This window comes from Aphidius gifuensis, linkage group LG5 (genome assembly GCF_014905175.1).
Source record: "Aphidius gifuensis isolate YNYX2018 linkage group LG5, ASM1490517v1, whole genome shotgun sequence".
Classification (NCBI taxonomy): Eukaryota; Metazoa; Arthropoda; class Insecta; order Hymenoptera; family Braconidae; genus Aphidius; species Aphidius gifuensis.
In genome coordinates, this window is record NC_057792.1 from 20213688 (window position 1) to 20236256 (window position 22569).

Below are 22569 nucleotides of genomic sequence, written 5' to 3' on the forward strand. Positions count from 1 at the left end.
TACATTGAAATTAAATATTTAATAATTCGAGGAATTTCAAATGGATATTATTGTGGTTAGTCATTTCAACGTTATCATCATCAACAACAAATATTAAAAAAACCGGATTTGAAAAAAATAAAAAATATGTCCTTGGCGGTTGATTTGGCTTTCTTAAAAATTTTTATATTTTTTTTTAAATTTTGTTTTCTAAAAAATTGTATAAATATTTATTTAAAATTGATTTTTTTATTTAAAATATATTTTAAATTATTCAATTTTTTCAATTGATAAATTTACAATTGATTAATTTTTCTACAAATAATTTTTATTTGTCATAGAATTATTAAGAGTCTCTCCTCAATTTTTTTCTTGAATTTTTTGTCTTGTAAATGAATAATTTGTTGGGACTTTATTTTAGATAGATAATCCATCAAGTTTTGCAACAACACAAAATGAGGAAGTTAATGAAAACGGTACTGAACTTGATGAAGTTAAAGTTGTGAGCATTAATGAACCATCAACATCTAGACAAAATAAAATATCCTGTTCAAACGGTGGATGTCAAAAAACAGTTATGAAAAAAGCTGGAGCTGAAAGCCCGTGGCATTATTATAAAACTATTTTTTTAATATTTTTTATTGTTGCATTAATAGTATGGATAATAGTGTACACTTTACTCTCAAGCTATGATTTATTGTGAAATTATTATTTCAAGTGAAAACAAAAAACAAAAAAAAAACATTTTATAAATTTTTGTGATTTTATTTTTCCTTTTTTTTAAAAATAGTTTTGTAAATTTTTATTTTTTTTCTATAACATGTAGATAAATATTCATTAAAAAAGGTATTTATTTTAATAACTTTAAAATTTATTTATTATTTTAATTTTATACCTTTTTTTTTTTTTATTACAGGAAGTACAAGATGATGAAGGCCAAAGGAACACTTTGCATCCATCAAAACAAATTAAAATATTAATAAAATATTATTATTAAATAATGTTATTATGATAATAATTAATTTTTTTTATTTAAAATGATTTAATAAATTAATGGATAAAATTTGCTTATCCATCTATCCATATAGAATATATTTTTTTCTTCGAAACGTTAATAAAATGCTTTTCGAAAATTAAACTAATATTTTATTCATTTTCAAATTTCGAATTAATAAATTCCATTGAATTTTTAATATATTTTTTATGTTGTTAAAAAGATGTTATTTAAATACCCAGCTAGATGCCAAGATACAACATATGCTTCTGATGAAAATATTTGTTAAAATTTTTTTTTGTGTGTCAAGCTTGTGCAAATGTGTTGTTAACAGCTTCCACAGATTTTGCAAAGAATTAGTACAGCCTGAAAAAAAATATTTACCAGTTTTAAAAATATTATCATATTGTAAACAAAAATATTATTCATTTACTTAATTTACCAAGCATGGTATCTTAGCACTATTTTTCATGTCCTCCTTTGCTTCGTCTTCTGCTGGCTGCACACTTTCCTTGCTCGTGTTGCATGATTAGCGACTTTTCTTATCGTTATCTCAACCACTAGAATTATTATTATATTTTATTATTATTTGTTGTTGTTTACCTATTTTATTTTTTTTTATTTATTTTCTTTTTACAGACAACAAAGAGTACATCTGCAAGAAAAAGATAAATCACTGAATAAAAAATAAATATTAATTTAAAAAAAGAAAAAATCATTATAAAATTAATTTAAAAGAAAATATTTTTGTTTTTTTTATTACTTTTTAAAATATATTAATTTTGTTGTGGTAATTTTTACATATCAGCAATACTCCACTTGTATGCCTCTTCTTCAACAGCAGTACGTGAATTTCTAGCATCAAACCAACGTTTTTCATAGCTATTACTTCTGTCAACACCGTCCCATCGACAACCAGGTCTAATGCCAAAACGATTTGGCATGTATGAACCTTGAAATGTTGGTTTATCTGGTTGTCTTTTGCCTTCCTTGATTTGTTTTTCCTTGACGTACTCCAACATTGGATCCTCAGCATGTAACATTCTACGTTGATGAGCATCAAGATCAGCATCATCAGCATATCTTGCCATTGGCTTATTCATTTCATAAGCATCTTGATTTAATTTTTCTGTATGATCCTCTACTTGTTTCAATCTGTTAAATTACAAATTAATATTAGCTATAATTTATTTATGAAAATATTAATTATTGATAAATTAAAAAATATACAAACCCTTTGCCCCATTTGGCGTATTTTTCATCAATTTCTGCTTGACGTTTTTCTTTTTCTCTTTTTTCCAATGCTTCAGCAGCAAAATCACGTCTTCTTCCAGTTTTTTTATCACGAAAAACTGGTACTTGACTAGCTCCAGTTATATTTTTACTTAGCTGTAAATTAAATCAATTATTATTAATAAAATTAGTCAATTAGAAATAAAAATTTAATATTTATTTACCTTGTTATATAATTCAGCTTCTCGACGTCGTGGATGTTTTCTTCGAGGTGGACTAAGATCTGAATCTGGTCCACGTTTGTTTAGATGGTGAATTACTGGTCGTATTGAATTTATATCAATGTCATCATCAATAATTTTAACTCTGTAATAATAAATTTATTTCTTATTAATATTGAAAAATTTATTGGAGTAAACAACAAACATAACCATACGTTTACGTCTGTTTTATTGCTACAAGTTATATCTTAATAATACTTACGTTATATTCCCAATTTTCGCCTTCTTCTTCTTTTTCGAATCATCACCAGAACTTGAATACTTTTTTAAATAATTTTGTTGATTTAATTCAACGTTAACCATTTTTCAATGTTGCTTTAATTAGCTTTTAAATAGTGACTTTTGACTGACAGTTGTGGACAGTGTTAGCAATCAATTTTATGCTTAAATATGCTTTGATTTGTTAAACAACAAACTTGTTGAGAATCTCTTTTTTAATTAAAAAATACAATCTATTATTATTTATTAATAATTAAATTATAATCAGGCACATTTGTTGAAGTTTAATTGACAAAAAAAATTACATTCTTTTGGTACTATTTGCCGGTGGATATTTACCTTAATTTTTTATCGGTACTTTAGTACTTTGATACGGTATGTAATAAATACAATACGTACTGTACAACACTGTACGACAGACATGTTTATATTTACATTTTTTACATTTAAAAAAAAAAAAATCTTTTTTGCAATCCTTCAAATTTTGTCCAACTAATAATTACAAATTAAAAAATATAAATAAATTAAATAAAATAGTAAACAATCAATATATTATTCTGCATATTCATCAAAGTAAATATTTGTATACGCATTTCAATAATAATTAAATAAAAAAATGCAATCATAATTAATAAAAAAAAAAGAATAATAATTGCGCAAAATGATTATCCCATATTCTTATCTTTCAGGTGACTCATGGATTGTTTTTAATTAGCCGTCATTAAAAGGAAAAGGAGAGAAAAACACAAGAAAATCAATCAAAGTGAGACAGCTAATTTAGCACGTGACCGACACCTGTCGCATCTTTATATAAAACAGATGTGTTACATTACTGATCAGTCATCACAGATACATTGACAACTGTTGTACTAAAAATCTCTATAATAGTCAACAAATAATTGTCTGTAATTGTCATCACAATTGTTAATAAATAATCTACAAAATGGTGACTGGTAGAGCATTACATTTTGTCTTTAAAATTGCTGATCGTGGCTTGACAGCAAAATTTTATCGTGAAATTCTAGGAATGAAGGTTAGTAAAGTTGGATCAATAAATGTCAAATTAATATGTTGAAATAATAACAACAATTATTTTAATAATTAGGTTCTTAGACATGAAGAATTTAGTGATGGTTGTGATGCAGCTTGCAATGGGTAAAGAAATTTTAATTAAATGTTATTCTTGTTGTTGAAAAATATTTAGTAACAATTGTTAAATTTTTTTATTGATCTAGACCTTATGCTAATCGTTGGAGTAAAACAATGATTGGATATGGTCCAGAAGACAGTCATTTTGTCATCGAGCTTACTTACAATTATGGAATTAAAAGCTATGAACTTGGTAATGATTTTCAAGGTATTACTATTCGTTCAAGTGATGTCATTGAACGTGCCAAAAAAAATAATTGGCCAATCAGTTATGACAATGACATTGCTGTTCTTCAAGCACCTGGCGGCTACAAATATTACGTAATAAATCAGCCACAATCTGATAATAAAGGTATATCATTTTTTTATTTTTAATTTCATACAATGTAATCAAGTACATTAATTACATTGTTGATATATATTTTATTGATAGATCCAGTTGAAAAAGTAACTTTGTCAAGTTCAAATCTTGATAAGAGTATTGCATATTGGAAAGATTTGCTGGCAATGAAAGTTTATGATCAAAATGATAGTAAAGTTGTTCTTGGATATGGTGATAATCAAACGAAACTTGAATTGAAACTCATTGGTAAGATTAATTAAATCAACAAATATTATTATGATGTTATAATAATTGTTGTATTAAATAGGTACTGAAATTAATCATGCTAAGGCTTATGGAAGAATTGCATTTGGTATTCCATATGATGAACAGCCAGCAGTGCAAAAAAAAATGAAGGAAACAAACAACAAGATCTTGACTGATTTGATAACACTGGAGACACCAGGAAAAGCTTCAGTCAGGGTCATCATTTTGGCTGATCCAGTAAGTTATTAATATCAATATTAATGCTGATAAATTTGACAATATCTTGAGTACAACTTGTGCTAATATTTCCTTTTTTTTATTAATAATTAGGATGGCCATGAAATTTGCTTTGTTGATGAAGAAGGCTTTCGTCAATTGTCCGTACCAGATTACCCAAGTGAAGCTATTCTTGACAAAGCCATAAAAAAAGATCCCTCTGTTTAAAATTTTTCAACAGAAAAATATATATAATTTATTATTATGTTTTTTTAATTTAAATTAATTTTTTTTTTCTTTTATTAAATGGTAAATTTTATTTTTTATGAGAATGAATCTCGATGGTGGTGGTTGATATAATAAATATTTAAGATAAAAATAAAGAAGAAAATTTTTTTTTTATTTAATACTCCATAGGTTAATTCAAATAAATTCAGACAAGTATTTTCTATGATTTTTTACAACTTTAAAAAATTAATATAAGCTAAAAATTTATCCCAAGATATATTCAATGGTCTCCAGGATTTTATGTATTTACATTTGCAATATAACAAACTGAAAAATCTTGATTCATGTATTTTTAATGATGCAATAGAACTTGAGGAACTTGACATAAGTTGTAACAAACTGACAACTTTATCAAAAGATTTGTCTTGGTCATCTTGAGTACTTATATTTTAATCATTTCGTCAGTAATATTATGTCATTTTTTATTCGAAATTTTAGCTAAAATGTAATTCAATGAATTATCAAAAAAACCTGTAACAATATTGTCTAGCTGTTGCGACTTTAACTCTAGAAGATTTTCAAGACCATTGAATGTATTTTTCAATAAAACTGTGAGATTGTTTTTGCTAATATCAAGTTCCTTGAGTTGTAACAACTTATGGAATATATTATTCGATAAAGTTTTAAGATTGTTTTGACTTATATCAAGTTTTTCAAGTTGTAATAAATTATCAAAAATACCTGGCTCAATATAATTTAATTTATTTGAATTTAAATTAAGTTCCTTAAGATTCACAAGATGATTGAATGTATCTGTTGATAAAATTGTCAGATCATTATTGCTAATATCAAGTTTCTTGAGTTGTAATAAATTGTCAAATAGATTACTTGATAAACTCGACAATTTATTATGGCTTATATCAAGTTCCTCAAGTTGTATTAAATTGCTAAAAATACCCAAGTCAACATTGTCAAGTTGGTTTGATTTTAAATTTAGCGCATGAAGCTTTACAAGATCATTGAATAAATATTTCGATAAAGTTGTAAGTTTGTTGTTGCTTATATCAAGAACAACAAGTTGAAATAAATTATCAAAAGTTCCTGGTTCCAGCTTGTCCAGTTGGTTTGAATTTAAATTAATTTTATAAACACCCCGAAGACAACGAAATATATCTTTTGATAAAACTGCAAGCTTATTATTGCTAATATCAAGTGTACAAAGCTGTGATAAATTATCAAATATATTACTTGATAAACTTGTCAACTTATTATAACTTATATCAAGTTCCTCAAGTTGCAATAAATTATCAAATGTACATGATTCAAGTTCATGTAGTTGGTTTGATTTTAAATTTACTTCACGAAGATCTACAAGATCACTGAATATATCATTTGATAAATTCGTTAGTTGATTATTGCTAATGTCAAGTTTATAAATTCGTAATAAATTATCAAATAAATCATTTGATAAACTTGTCAATTTATTATTACTCATATCAAGTTCTTCAAGTTGTAATAAATCATCAAAAATATCTGCTTCAAGATGATCCAGTTGGTTTGATTTTAAACTGAGTTTACGAAGACAAACGAGACCATTGAATGTGCTGTTCTTAAAACTTGTCAAGCAATTATTATTTATAATCAAATGTTGAAGTTGTGATAAATTATTGAAAATTCCTGGCTCAAGATTTGTCAGTTTGTTAAAACTCAATGTTAAACCAAATAGATTCGCCAGATGATTGAATGTGTTCTTTGATAAACTCATGAGTTTAACGTTGTTTATATTAAGTATCCTGAGCTTTACCAAGTTATCAAAAGTACTTGAATCAATATTGTCTATTTGGTTTATATTTAAATACAGATAACGAATATTTCCAAGACTATTAAATAAATCTTTTGATAAAGTTGTCAGTTTGTTACAACTAATGTTAAGTTCCTTGAGTTCTATCGCATCATTAAATATACATGAATCAAGATTTTTCAGTTTGTTATATTGCAAATGTAAATACATAATATCCTGGAGACCATTGAATATGTCTTTGGATAAATTTTTTAATTCGTTGTAGCTTAGATTGAGTTCTTGAAGTTGTAGTAAATCATGAAAAATACTCAACTCTAAATGATCTATTTTGTTATTATGTAACAGTAGATGACGAAGATTTTCAAGACCATTGAATATGTCTTTTGACAAAGTTGTTAAATTATTATTGCTCATGTCAAGCTTCTTGAGTTTTAATAATCCAGTAAAAATACGTGAATCAAGTTTTTCTAATTTATTTGAATTTAATTTCAGTTCATCTAGATTTTTAAGACTCCAAAATATGTCCTTTGGTAATGTTGTTATGTTACTGTTGCTGATGTAAAGTTTTCTAAGCTTGAGACCATCGAATAAATCACTTGGAAGTAATGTGAAATTACTTGAAGTACTTATGGGAAATTCAATTTGACTGTTTCCAAAACCATAGTTATTCAATAAATTGATAATTCCTGGATAGTAAAATGGTGTTTCTTCATTGCAAAAATATTTATTTTGAGATTCAATACTTGAAGATGATACCTCCCTGTCAATTATACGCTCAGATATTAAAGTGATATTCATAACTAGAATAAAATCATCTTAAATTAATAAATAAATAAAGATATTAATAAAAGTATATAAAATAAATTTTTAAACTTACTTTTATTCATTTTTCTTTCTCAAAAAAAAAAGAAGAAAATTCAGCACACAGCTTCCGGCAGATAGTTTATACAAAAAGACAATCTGCAATTAATAAAATTGCAATTATTAATTGACGAGTTGTTTTTAAATATTTTATATCAAAAATAAATTTTATTGATGAATAAATTTTTTTTTTAGTATCTTTATTAAATACATGAAAGATCAGCTTGTTTCTACATGTCACCAGGAGTCGATTTTAGTTTATATTAAAAGATACAGAGTTTAATTTTTTTTAACGAATAAATATTAAAATAATTTACGTGTGATTTTAAAAATGAGTAATAATTAATAAAATATATTAAATACAAAAAAAAGCAATTAATATTTTATAAATTTCAACGTGGCTTAAATGAGTAAAATATTTTGTCGACGTGGATTTTATTCTTATCTCAAATGAGTCACAGAAAATTACCTAAAAAATAAAACCTCTAATTTTTTTATACATCTAAAATGTCTGATGACAAAATTAATTATAGTTATTAAATTTATAAACTAATTTAAATTCTATCTTGTATAAAATATTTATTAAAAATTTACTTACATAAAATTTCGTTGTTTTAGTATTGATGAGTGTTCAATGTGTTCAGTTTTAGGCTTTAGTGCCGAACTGCACCGAATGTTGTGGTGACGAAAATACTCGTTGATAAATCACAGTAACCAACCACTTCAGGTGTGTGTTTGTAATGTTTTTTCTGTGTTCCACGTAGTCCTCAGTTCACCAAGATGATTGGTTATTTAAAATTATTTTTATGACAATATATGACAACACAAAAAACAAGGTAAAAAAATAAAAATAGAAATAATAGTGTCAATTAAAAATACAGACAACATTACAATGACATAAAAATAAAAATTTTATTAAATTTATTAATTTTTATACAATCAATAGGCCAACATAATTAATTTTAATATTTATATTTTTAAATTTATTTCAATATGAGAGTATGGGTTTTTTTTTTTTTTTTATTAAATTGATTTAAATGTATTGTCTCAACTATAATTATTGTGACAATGAGAATAAAAGTTAATAATTATTAAATATTTTTTCCAAACTAAAATTTATTGTAAATGTTTAAATGTAAAATAAGTTAGTTAAATAATGTCCCATAATACGGCCTAGTTATTGTGCTATCAATGTAAAACACATGAAACTTTAACTTCAAAAAAATTCACTGGTATAAAATCATTATAAAAAATTTTACTTCCAGTAAGTGCACTGAGATATTCAAATTATATTTTTTTATTCAAGTCAATATTTTAAAAACAAAAAAAATAATTTCGAGCAAAACAAATAGCTACTTTAAACTTTAAAGAGCGCGAATTATTGAAAAATAAAATTTTTTTCCAACAATTGATAATATCGTTTTCTCCAATTCATTAATTCCACCAACAAGTGTATATTTTTTTTATTTTTCTTTTGTGATTGCCAATTTATTTATATTTATAAAAATCAACAAAATTATTACAAATATTTTGCATTAATAATTTTTATTTCAAAATATAATTTTATTTTATTTATAAAAAATATTTAAATCGTTACAGTCATTTATTGATTAATTTATTTTGAAGTATTCACGCAATTCACGTTTATTTAAGTATCAATGAATTTTAAAATCCTCATTTCACTATGTCCATGTAATTCCGTAATTTTCATTCAAGACTGCTGAACTTAAGCCGCATGATATTCGCAAACTGCAGCACTGAATTCAGTTGCTATGTCAAGTTTATCAGGATCGCAGAATGTTGCAAGTAGTTAACCGTAACAAAAATTGCCGCGCGAGACCGTTCGTTACGGTACCATTGTAACAGGATCACATGATCATATTGCGCAAATACAAATTAACTTGATAACATCTTGCAAGCCAAACGAAGCTAATGTTTACTTCTTCACTATTTATAGTTTCTTGTTATGTTGTGATTAACTAAGGTTTAATCAGCTTTACAAGCTAAACTTCTTTTGTCAATATGAATGTCCATGATAATCCTAAGGCAATCTTTTACCATATTTGTATATATGTAAACTTAACAAATACATATAAACATTGATAAATAAGTTTTTTTTAAAAATCATTATGCTAATAAATACCATTTGGCAATCCAACATTTATTTCTATCAGGCGCAGCTCAGTCTAGCTTATTGTTTGGTTTGATGAACTTCCTACTTTACCGATTGACATGACATCAGATGGAGCCAAGGTAAAGAAAAATTTTTGTCCGAAAAGCTAGCTGATTGAATTGGTGACTACCTCTTGAACTACTTGCTATCCTGATCATAAAATTCACTATATGCTAGATGCGTATTTGTTGAATCAACAATTCTAAACTTGAAGTGTTTACATATCTACAAAGATTATGGTACTGCAGCGAATTGTCTATGAAATTATCACTTTAATTACTTAATTTATATTTTATTTTGCTATTTAAAGACTTGTAATATTTTCATTGAATTAATAACAGTCTTGAATCAAGTGTACCCTGATCATTTGACAAAATTTGCGCTGAAGAATTTGGCTGGAAGAACCAATCAAAGATCCTCGCTAGATTCTTCAAATAATTTTCCAGCAAAAATTGGTATATAAACAAAAACGAATGCTTTTTTTTGCTGCGTTCCATATAGCTTTTAAATGAAAAATATATAAATTTCTGTCAGGGTGTTATGATATATTATAGCCTGCTTGGTTTTACTCCCCGAAAATTTGTCTATCCAACAATCAACAACCTCCAGTTCACTCTCCATCAACGAATTTTGCTTGGTGGTCAAAAAAAAAAAAAATTAGATGCGTTCATGGAGCTCAATCCGTGTGAAATATTCAACTCTCTCAAGTCTCAACTCTCCTGTTTCGAGATTATGCCCCCTGGGGGCTAGAATGAACTTGTACGTTCGGAGAGCGTGGGAAGCATACCTGCGAACCTTTATCCTCTTTCATCAAGACTTTACTCCTTTAGTTTATATTTTTATTTATTATTTTTTTTTTTTTTTTGTTTTCATTTTATACCTACACTCTTTATTTTCATCGAGACACGAACCTTCAGCGACTTACTTCTTGGTACAGTAATTACGCGCGCATACTGGACATTGTATTTTTCTTAAATCGCTATTATATGATGATCTTTCATTTCTATGCTAGCCTTAAGCAATCAATATTTTAATTTTCAATAAAATTCAATTTTTATTTTTCATTGGAATTTTCTTTATATTATCGGCATTTTCATTTTTCTTCAAGGAGAGACAAATGTTCCTTGACATTTTTTTAAAAATCATTTCGAAATTGATCAATCGAAAAAAATTCTATGAAATAATTTTATAAAAAATTTTTATCAATTAATTAACAAGTAATTTCTTTAGAATTATCAATAAATTTTTTTTCAAATTATTTATTATTAATTTGTTTAAAAATTTTATCATCAAATATTGGTAACTCTTTGTGTATTTTTTTTGTTTGACATTTCGATTTTTTTTGATGATGAATATTCAACCTTTGAGCAGTTTGTAAATTTTCGCATGATGAATTTCAATTGATAGCTTAATTTTATATTAAAAATGAGGCTGATTTTTATTAGGTTATAGTTGTTCACACAAAGAACTATATACAAGCTGAACTGACTGAAGGAAGATGCTGCAAGTCTGCAAAATAAGCTCGCGTGACAGATTAATCCTTTGCCTACGGTGGTGTACAAGTTGCGCCAAGATTCATGCTGAAGAATCGCGAAACAGTACATCAATAATGAAATATATATATATTTTTTTTTATTTGCAATTGCCCTTGGCAAGCATATGAAATAAATAGCACCTTCAAAGTGAACGAAACTTGCGCGAATAAAATATACCCCGGGTGCTTCTCAGCTTTATCCACCAAAAGTTGATTTCTTCCCAAACTTTTTGTTATGTCCAGGGAAAAATTTTGCAATTATGCAATGAAAATAATTATTATAAAAATACATAATAATATATTTTCAAGTAAAATCTCGAAAAGGTAAAGTAATCATAATTCTTTGAAAATAAAAAAGTCAGATTGCAGGTATTTTCATCTTTAAAATACAGTGATTATTTTTGGATAAAAAAAAATAGGTCAACTAGTTAATTTAAATTAAATAAATACAAACAATTTATTGTACGTAAAATTAACCTGCATTACTTTTATTATATAGCTTTTTTTTTAGTGAAAATATTTTAATACATATGCTAATTTATTTGCCAAGAAATAAATTTTCTATAAATTTTCTTTTTTAATTCAAGTCAATTCCGAAGTAATTTTCAAGCTCATAGACAAATATTTTTACCAGAATTTTCGCACGTTTTTTAAGAGAATATAAAATATAATATTGCAAAATTAATTCTACATTTTTTATAATGTTTTAAAAATGTTTGTTTAACATTCAAAAAAATTCCTGTAAGATTCAGTTACCTGGCTTTCTTGAAAATCCACTTACTGTAATAAAAAATTATATCACGTCAAATGATTATTGTTATCTTTCATCAAATACATAAATGTTTATGCTTCATTCAAAAAAACTGCCACTTAAAAATTCTGACAGTGTGTGTGGGTGTCAGCTGATCTGAAGACAAAAAAAAAAAAAAATAAATAAATTCAGCTGCATGACACGATTGAACTTGTCCAACCCAAATAATTTATCATCTAGTATAAATTTCGACGTACTACTTTTTAAATTTATTTCTTAATAAATATCAGAGAATTCTAAAATTGAATTTAATCACAGACAAAAATATAATTTATTTAATAATCGAATTATTCTTTTTGTTTTAAAATTGTTTCTAAATATCAGGAAGCCACAGTAGCAATTTTGATTAGATAAAAACAAAAAATAAAGTTGAATTTCTAATAATAGATAATTGGAGAGAAATTCGATAGAAAAAAATAATTTAAAAACCACATCAGGTAGTTCGATCGACTCTATATATCCTTCAGCGAAACGAGGATAAAAAAAAAGGCAAAATATCAGTCAGTATCAGTAGCCTAGCCATCAGATATTTGTCTAAAGTGGCTGGAGTGCTTTTTGCAGTTTAATTTGCTGCTTTTTTTAATCTTCAAGGTGATGGTGATTCAGGTTAAATATAAAAAAAAATTTAAAACACAATTTTTTATGGTGAAATTGGGATATAATTATTAAAAAAAATAAATTTTAAATTAAATTTAATTATTAGTAAAAATATAAACAATTAATTTTTAATAATTTTAGAAAATTTTAAAATAATACGTATAAAATGCAAAATATATTTTTTGTATTTTTAATAATTTTATGTATCGCATATGTCAACTGTCAACTGTGACATCTGACCAATGGAAGCTTTTGAGTTTTTTTAAAAACGTCTTATCTGTCTCATCAAAAAAACAAACGGAGAATGAAAGCTGCAGCATATTTATTTTTGTAGTTATATATTTATGAAAGTACATTTTAAGGGTAGTCAAAGCCAGTGGGCTTTAGCCAGGCAGTTGGTTCTGCACTCAAGCCAGGTGAAATTCATTTCACCTGGTAGTTTTCTTTTATCGCGTTTTGTCCTGAGAAGTTATAATATCGCACACATTTATATGTGTATATCATAAACACGTACATGGAATTTTTTAAAAAAATTTCAACAAAATAAAGAATAGAGTTACAAAGTTAAAAGTATTTTTTAAATATTTTTTTAATTAATAATTTGAAAAAATAAATTCTAGATAAAAAAGTTGTAAAAAAAAAATTGAATTTAATAATTAAAATAATATTGTAAATTAAAAATTTATTTTTCAATTTAATTTGTAATTAAATTTATTTAAAAAGCAAAAAATTATTTTATAAATAAATTTTAAATTAACAATAAAAAAAAAGAGAATTTATATATTTAATTTTCAATTGATAAAAACAATTACAGGTCCTAATTTATCATGACCCTATTTTTGGCAAAGAAAATAAAAAAAAAAAAGCAGTTAATGAATTATATATTTTGAAAGTATTAAAATAACGAATGATGGGTCGGTTGAAGAATAGGCTGATGTTCCACCTGACGTGTCGAGGGACGAACAAGTGTTCACCTCATTCAAATGTAGATCCAGATCATGATAAAAATCGAATTGAGACAGTGAATTGTTAAAAGAACCCACCAATTTACGACAAATGATTATGAAAATAATTGGGCTTGAACAACTGGCAAGTTGATGTTTAAATAAAATAAAACAAACATGCTAATATTATACAATGTTTTCAGCTATTTTTAGCAACAATTTAATTTACCAAAAAATAAAATTTATTTATAAAAATCTCTTCCTAAAATTCTCCACCTCGCTTTGATCAACTTAAAAATATTTTGCTTTTTTTTTAATCAAAAAATTATAATACTCTTTTAAATTCTGAAGATGTAAAATCAACAAGTGTCATCTGGCAGTCAAGATGATTCTTCATGATTTACAACTGACTATCTATTATAATAAAAAGCAAGATAATAAATTTGAAAAAAAAAAAAGCCAAGAGATGACTATCAATTGTCAGAAAAATTTTCAATGAATATGCCACATGTTCACCATATAAAATAGTCAAAAACTGTTTTGTTTTTTCATCCATACAGCCTGTCAATATAAATATTATTTTACATTTATCATAATTTAATTTTCAATAAATCAATTTGTTCGCGATATAATGAAACAATGACATTTGTTTTTTAAAATGGCAAATTGTTTGACACAAATATACGAGACTTTTTAATTTGATATTAATATAAAAATAAAAAATAATGATATTTTGTTTTTGTAAATCTAAACTGTCGAATGGAATAGTGCAAAAGTACCTTGTTCATGGATCGCAGATGTCAGACGTATGATGTTACACATATACACATGATTTGACATCGCAGATGGCAAAGACTGCCGCGTGATTATTACTAATAAAAAATAAAAAAAAATTAAACCGGAAGTTTTATAGTCTTTACATCTGTAGTTTTTTATATACGATATAAAAAAATATAAAAAAAAAATCAATCGGATGATTATTTGCTAGATCATCTTTCATGTTTCACTGCAGCTAAATTTTTAAGTTGATTTTTTATTTTTAAAGATTTATTTTTATTTTTAATAAATTGTATACTGGCTGGTTATAGAGCTAATTGAATTTTTTGTTTTAATTAGTCTCGTGATATAAAAATATTTGGCTTGAAAAAATGATTTTGATACTCGTGCCTCTGATGATGTTCAAACTTTGTTTCGCGATTTCGAAATCGCTGGGGGCCCGAGAAACTATCAATTTTCTCATGCACTTTTAAAAACGGGGTCGAGTTATACATATATACTTTAAAGTTGGTATTATTTAATGACGTCACGCGATGACAACGAGTTAATAATATAGTTGTGATTTAATGTTACAATTATTATTATCCTATGAATTTTAATGTCTCAAGACATTTTAGAGCATCTTAAAAATTTATTAGCTGTTTTATAGAAAAGAAATTTATACATTGATACTAAGGTTAAAATAATAAACGAATTTAATAAATAAAATTTAAAAAATTGATAACGAGCTTTCTTTTTATTTTTTTGATACAATTTTAAAATTTTCTATTATTCGACTTCAATTTGGATTTTGTAGAAAAAATTATTATATTTTTTCAGTTAAATTTGATACCTAAAATAAAATTTTTTAAATACATTTGTATATTTAATTACTATTTATATAATAAAAAAAAAATTATAAACAAAAAATACCTGTGATGATGGACAATTTGAGAGAAGAAATATTAATTCTTTTCCAGAATATATATCATTTGACAATAATTTAATAGCATCTTTTTTCCCATCTTTAAAAAACATGGATTTTCTAAAAGACAAAATATTTTTAACTGTATAAAAAACAATATATCTTAAAATTATTTTTTCTTAATAATTTACTTACTTTTTTTCATTATTTTTTGATATCCAATAATATGTGTCATTATGAGCTGCAAGATGACGAGCATCATTTAAATTTTTATCAATTTTAATGATTTTTCGAGGACCATAAACATTGACACAATCTAAAAAATTAAAATTAATAAATTCCCAATTTATTGGCTAATACATACACCTACAAAAAATATATACATACAAAGAATTGTTGGATTTTTTCTGTCAAGTATTTCAGTTTGACGTGAAAACCAACACAATCTATCAAGAGCCAAATCAATAGTAAAATCTTTTATATTTATTGTTTCAGGTCCTTCATAAAATACAAATCTCTCCCCATGAGTTTTTTCATCAACAGGAACATACCAAATTTTATCAGAAGCTTCCCAAAAAATCTGTCTGCAATATAAAAAAGAAAATCATGATAAAAATTTTACTATGAATTATTTCGGGGTCAGTCTCAGTCTGAAGAAATTCCTACCTGGTTCCTGGATGAATGACAACATGTCCAATAGATGGTTCCTCTTCAGGATAAGCAATATATTCTGAATATTTATAATCTGGTCCAGTAACTTTAATAGCCCATCTTTCATTACGTAATTCTACAAAATATGTTTTATGAGTCATCCAATCATATGCCATTGATTCTGCATAATCAAAGGTATCAATTATTTGATCAATCACTTTAAAATTATAATTGGCATAAGTTATAACATCGAGTGTTCTTTTATCATCTGCAATTGTTAAGAAATATATTTATTTAACGAAAAAATTAATTTCCATTGTATGAAGCTTGTTAATTACCATTTTTTTTATTTTTTCGAAGAATATAAATATTTTTATTTACACAATTATAATTGATGGCAATATTATAACCCTTGCTTTTCATTCCTTGAATTTTTAATTGTGATATTTGTTTTTTATTTTTGGTAAATTCAAATAATTCATTGTCGGTTAAATATAATAAATTATTATCATTGTATTTCGACTGAAATTAAATATATTTGTTAAAATTTTTTGCACTAATTTAATTTATTTATTTTACTTACATTTGAAATTAGACAATGTGAAGGAACAATTGTTAATTCTTGACTATGGATTTTTAGTTTTAATGCAATTGTATTTTTTTCTCCATTTTTTACATAAATATTTTTACTGAAAAAAAAAAAGTGAATGAATAAGCAAATAAATAATTAGATAAATAGAAAATTTAAAAATGAAATAACATTTAAAATATAAATAAAAATTGTAACTATATTTATAAATAAAATTTTAAATTTCTACAAATAAAAATAAACAATATATAAATTTAAAAAAAAAAATACTTACTCATTTGATTTACTAGTTGAGATCCAGTAAAATACATTATTAAAAACTGCAAGACCATGAGCACCATTTAAATTTTCAGCAATCGTTTTAATTTTTAATGGCTTTGAAGGCTGCCAATTATTTATATCAGTAAAATCTTAAAAATTTAAATTAATTTATAAATTAATTCCACAATATTAAAGACAATAATACTTACATATACTAGATCCTCCTGAAATTTGGTTGTAAGAGATCCAGCACAATCGATCAAGCGGTAAATCAATTGTTAGATCATTGACTAGATCATCCTGACTTTTCGTTTTGAAAAAAATATTTGCACTGCTATTGGATGCTGTATAAGCATACCAGATATCTGTGGTACCAATCCAAAAAATTATTCTATAAAAAAAAAATTAATTAATATAAAATAAATAAAGAAATTTCATTTCTTTCGTTTTTGTTTATAATAGAAATAAATTACCCCAGCTTTGAATAAACATTCAACTTGCCAATATACAATTCTTTTCTATCAGAAATAATAATTGTTTTTGTATTTTTATTAATCACATGTTTACCATCAATAATCTCTGCCCAGTATAAATTATTGGTCGTCCAATCATAAGCGATTGATGTTGCATTATCAAATGCATCAAAAATTCTACTAATTTTTTTGTATTTATTATTGTCGTAGTGTATTAAATCAAGAACTTTTGTGTAATCTAGAAAAATATTTATCTTTAATTATTATACACAGAAGATTTTTAATAAATAATAAATTGATTAATTTAAAATTAATAGCTACCATCGGTTGTTGAAGATTCTCGTAAAAAATAAATGTAATTATGATGACAATCTATTGTATGTGCAATATTTATGGTGTATTTATCATTATAATTTGATGCATTTAATAAATTCAATGAACTTTGAATTTTATTTTTTGATGTGTTTTTATGAGCATTTGTTAAATTAACATAGGATGTTGTGTATGTTTCATCCAGATTTGTTAATAACAAAAAATAATCGAAATAATTTGGTTGACATTGAAATCTATCATGGCTCATGAAGCCCTGTAATTATTAATTTTTATAATTAAAAAAAAATATAATTGTTGTAATATTGTTTAGAAAATTATGATTGAATTAATAAATGTCTGGTTTTTTTTTTTTACCTGTTTACATGAGCATACAGAAGAATTACAGTAGGTATTTTTTCCACAGTCAGAGTCTTGTACACAATTGTTTGACAGTGTGGTGGCTGATGATTCACCTGGAGACAAAAAATATATTGATAAAAAATATTTAAATTTAAAGAAAATAAAGTTGAATAATGTGTTTGAAACTTACATATTTTTGTTGATGTTATAATTACAATGGCAATTAAAAATTTACTCCACCAAAGTGTTTTTTTAAATTTCCATTGATTTGGAGTTGATGAAAATTCAATTAAATTCGTCATATTGTTACCTGTCCAAGTTAAATAAATGAAAAAATTGTTTTATTAAATTTTAAAATTTAAAATTACATTCAGCCTAAAATACGCAAAGTAAAATTTTTATTATCAGTGATAAAATGACGTGATGATGTCATCGAAATGACGACAAAAATGATACACTGCTTTCATTCAAGCATATAATTTATTCTGGCTTTTAATACAATTTATATAATCTATTTAAATTAAAAAAATTTATAATCAAGATTGATGATTATTCAGTGTATTATTTTAAAAATAATTATTTATTGAAAAATTGCCTTACCTTGGCTTGCAGCAAGTACCAACTACCAGACTGACTAGAAGTTCTAGAAGTTCTACTGAACAAAAAAAAATATAAGGTGTGTTAAAAAATGATTGGTCTATTCTAGATAAAGTGATTAGTTTATTTCGTATACTTTTTTATATAAATAACTCAAGGAAAGTATTTTTTATTTTTATATTTTTGTGATAACAACGTACATAAAAGAGTCAAAAATAAAATAAAATGTCAAGGTGATGATTAATTATTAAAAGCTGATATATATTTTGTTTGAAATTTTTTTTAACTATTTTTTATCTATACGTGAAATAAAATAAATAAAAAAAATAAAATTTATTCATTTTATTAAAAAGAAATTGATTTTATTTATTGCCATTTATTTTGTAAAAAAAAATTATCAAAAATTATTTATTACATGCTGAAAATAAAATAATTGAATTTTACTTTTTAAAAATATTTTTAAACAAAGTAATAAATTATTAATCAATATTATTTTAAATATTAAAAATTTACTTAACAATTTTTTTTCTCTCGTTCATTGTCAAAATGAAAAATTATCTTTAGTAAAAATCACAATAGAAAATTTTCAACATTGCAAGACATTGTCCGGATGTAAAATTAATTTATTACACAGTCATATTTACGATATAGTAGTAAAATAAAAGGTCAATCGTAATACCCATACAAAAACTGACCTGTGATTTTGTGTGAATCATCACTGCAGCATAATAAAATTAAATTTTAAAAATAGAAATTTTTATCATAGTCTATTCATACTTATCGATTATCAAAAGAAAAAAATTTCCAAATGAAAATAAAAAAAAAATATATTACAAAGATAGAAAAAAAGAATAATTTAAGTGAATTATTTATAAATAATTTTAAAAAAACTTTTGTAAAAATTACAGCTTTTCATTGAAGAAAAAAAAAAAAAAAAAAAACGACGAAATGTCTCGAAACATTTATTTTTCATCACAAGATTCGCAATGTACATATGTATTTGTTCAAGTTTTTCTCGAATTTTATATATAATATATATAAAAGCTGGAAGAGACAAATGACAGAGACGCCAGCTGGAAGTTGGCGCCGGGACGTCGGTTTGTATATCCTTTTTTTCGCGGGGCGACGTCGAGGCGTCGTTTTTGGCGTCGCTGTGTCTCTTTACCCCTCTCAATGAATATTACGAGATGATATATACACATACGAAAATTCTCGCTTTAAATACGACAAAATATGCAGGTGCATTGTCCACATTTACAAATAGACACATATTATTACAATTTGTTTCTTCAACAATTTCGAACATTTAAATTTTCAAAATAAGTTAAAAAATTACAACTGTTTTTTTTATATTTATTTTGTAGTTTTATAACAGCTGCTATGTTGGCTCAATATTTTATACAGTGACAAATCAGTCTGTAAATTTCATCCATCAATTAAATTTGGCTCTAATCCAGCTCAATGAAAACATGAATTTTTGTTTGAGAAAATAGACAGCATCACTAATCAAAATTACATTTATCTTTTAGCACTTAAATTTTAAATTTATATTAATTATATGGCTATTTAGTTTGCCATATTTAATTATTTCTTTTTTGAAATTTTCAAAATAAAATTACAATTTTTCAAACGATAAATAAATTATAAATTAAATCATCATGAAAAATAAATTATAAATTTGAATTACACAGTGTTTATTAAACATGTTCAATTTAAACTTGTCAAGATGTTTTGTTTTTTTTTTTTAAATATAAACAAAATAAATTGCATAATAAAATTGTTGAAAAATGAAAACAATAAATAATTCACATTGCTATTATAAATTATAAATGAAAAATAAACAAACAATTATTATGAAAATAGCATGATGAGTTTTAAAATATTTTTGAATATAAATATATAATTTTTTTTTTTTGTTTTACAGTCGTAAAATTTGACTAGAATGTATAACACCAGGTGAGTCATTATGAGTACTTCAAAGTCTGTGACTTTTGTACAGTGAAAAATCAGTTTATATATTTTATTTTGCTTCAAGCAGTCCTGGTTCACAGTTTGCCGACATAACACACAATCAGATGACAACACATGTGATCTTTTTCTTTTTCAACTACTGAATACAAACATCCGGCAACTTGCCAAATAAATTATCAAAATATTTTAATAATAAATATACATTTAACTAATTTTTTTATTTAGAAATAATTAATATACAAATATATAATTAAATCCTAAATCCTAAAAATATTATAGAATTTTAAATTTAAATTTTTCGTTGTTAAAAAAACACGTCAAGTATCGTTGATATCTCCAGAAAATTAATTAACTAAAAAGTAATTTGTCACTTCTTAATTACACACAAACATTTGTATAAAAATATTTAACATATTTACTAAAAATTTAAAATAAAATTCCATCAATTCACAAGTCTCAAATTTAACGCTCTTTAATGCCTTTTAAATTACAAAAAAAAAAAAAATTTTAAAAATGTATTTTAGCTGTATAATTAAATTTTTTTTGACATATTGAAAAATATATTTCACAACTTGAAAAATCATCAATTTGTGCTATATATAATTAGCATCAATTTGTCATCAATATTTTTAATTTTGAAATGACAATTATTGAAAATTGATAGAAAATTTAATTCAAAAAAAAAAAAAAATAATATGCAAAAATAATTAGAGGCTAAACAAGGTGAGCTTATTTGAGTGAATGTGTATATATATTTTCCCACAGCGACCGCAACTTGAGTATAGTCTCACATTGGACACTTATCCAAGATACACAAAGTTAGATATATCAAGTTGCTGGGTTTGATTGTGTGTGATGAAACCCCGGGAGCCATGGACTCGGCATTTCTGACCGTTACATTATGTATCAAGATGAAAGACAAATACCGCCAGTTCATCACCATATAGTTGGCAAAGGAGGCTGTCTTATTTATTTTTTTCTTTTTGCATATAAATACAAATTCCAAGCTGTATGCATGTATGCATAATATCATTCAACACTAGCAAATGAGAAAAATAAAAAATCTCAAACACAATCAGCTCAAGTACAATGCAAAATATCTTGAAAATAATATGCAAGTCTTACTCATCACCAGCTGCGAAACATGCTGAGAAAAAATGGTCAATAAAAATGACAATAAAGGAAAAAAATATTTAAGTATCTTCCTTGATATCAAGTTTCCAGTTGGATAACACTGGATAATTTTTTTTTTTTTTTTTTTATTACAAAGTTTTCTTCATACTTGTCTTGACATACATTATCTTCTTGTTTACAATAAATATTACTACACAGTATTTTTTTTTCGAAATTACTACAACTTTATGCTGCGAACAAGTAAAATTATATACACAAATTTTGAATCGAAATAAAAAATTTTACTACACGTTTTTTGGTAAGACAATTAGGGTTGAAATATTCATCGAATTGTTTCGAAACACAGAAATTTTTAGAGTAATATTTCTAGTAGAAAATATGAAAATAAATTAGAGAAATTTCTATAGAAAATGCACAAAGTATTTCGAAAATTTTCAATAGATTTTGGAGAATAAAAAAAGCCACACACTGCATGAGTGGATATATTTTTGACAAGTTGAATGTCATTGTTTTATTTTGTCAAGAGAAAAATATACTATAAAATTTCCAAGAATTTCGAAATAGTAATATATTTTATTAATTTTCATTTACATGTCAATGAAATTTATAGAAATTTATGAAAAGATCTTTTCGAAATAAAATAGTTTTACCAATTGTATGTATGAACTAGCTAAGGAAACAATAGAGCTTTTATTTTTTTGTTGTTCAAAGCAAACAGGTGCAACAAAAAAAAAAAAAAAAAAAAAGTGCCAATGATGATGAACCGTAGAAGTATCACTTACAAAGCCGATCCCAAGCTAGGGTCTTAGTTAGTCGCGACGTCTAGTCTACATCATCAAGACTCCATTGTTTGTTTTATGTTCAGGGTTACAACTAAAGTTTTGGAATGTTAAAAAATAATAATAATATATTTTTCCAGACCATATCAAAA

The 22569-nt window shown here is 24.9% G+C and overlaps 3 protein-coding genes across 5 annotated transcripts; 1 reads left to right on the forward strand and 2 right to left on the reverse strand.

Annotated features, from left to right (window-relative positions):
- Positions 1–1167: 1167 nt before the first annotated feature.
- Positions 1168–3067, reverse strand: LOC122858409 (BUD13 homolog). 3 transcript variants are annotated; one of them, XM_044161290.1, is made up of 6 exons: positions 2690–3067; positions 2431–2572; positions 2208–2362; positions 1737–2128; positions 1416–1533; positions 1168–1339 (listed from the first exon to the last, which is right to left on the reverse strand). In XM_044161290.1, the coding sequence occupies exons 1-4, from the start codon at positions 2788–2790 to the stop codon at positions 1771–1773; spliced, it is 756 nt and encodes a 251-aa protein (XP_044017225.1). In that variant the 5' UTR covers positions 2791–3067; the 3' UTR covers positions 1168–1339; positions 1416–1533; positions 1737–1770. The 3 variants fall into 3 exon arrangements, with proteins under 3 accessions (XP_044017225.1, XP_044017227.1, XP_044017226.1); XM_044161292.1 differs by having other exon boundaries at positions 1407–1533; XM_044161291.1 differs by having other exon boundaries at positions 1416–1628.
- Positions 3068–3143: 76 nt separating this feature from the next.
- Positions 3144–5612, forward strand: LOC122858408 (glyoxalase domain-containing protein 4). The gene is made up of 7 exons (XM_044161289.1): positions 3144–3279; positions 3396–3739; positions 3812–3861; positions 3942–4207; positions 4289–4444; positions 4506–4681; positions 4775–5612. The coding sequence occupies exons 2-7, from the start codon at positions 3650–3652 to the stop codon at positions 4886–4888; spliced, it is 852 nt and encodes a 283-aa protein (XP_044017224.1). The 5' UTR covers positions 3144–3279; positions 3396–3649; the 3' UTR covers positions 4889–5612.
- LOC122856555 (leucine-rich repeat-containing protein 15-like) lies at positions 5109–16841 on the reverse strand. Its single transcript, XM_044158232.1, has 6 exons — positions 16805–16841; positions 15957–16209; positions 15678–15874; positions 6748–7504; positions 5632–6306; positions 5109–5124 (listed from the first exon to the last, which is right to left on the reverse strand). The coding sequence occupies exons 1-6, from the start codon at positions 16839–16841 to the stop codon at positions 5109–5111; spliced, it is 1935 nt and encodes a 644-aa protein (XP_044014167.1).
- Between the last annotated feature and the right edge of the window lie 5728 nt (positions 16842–22569).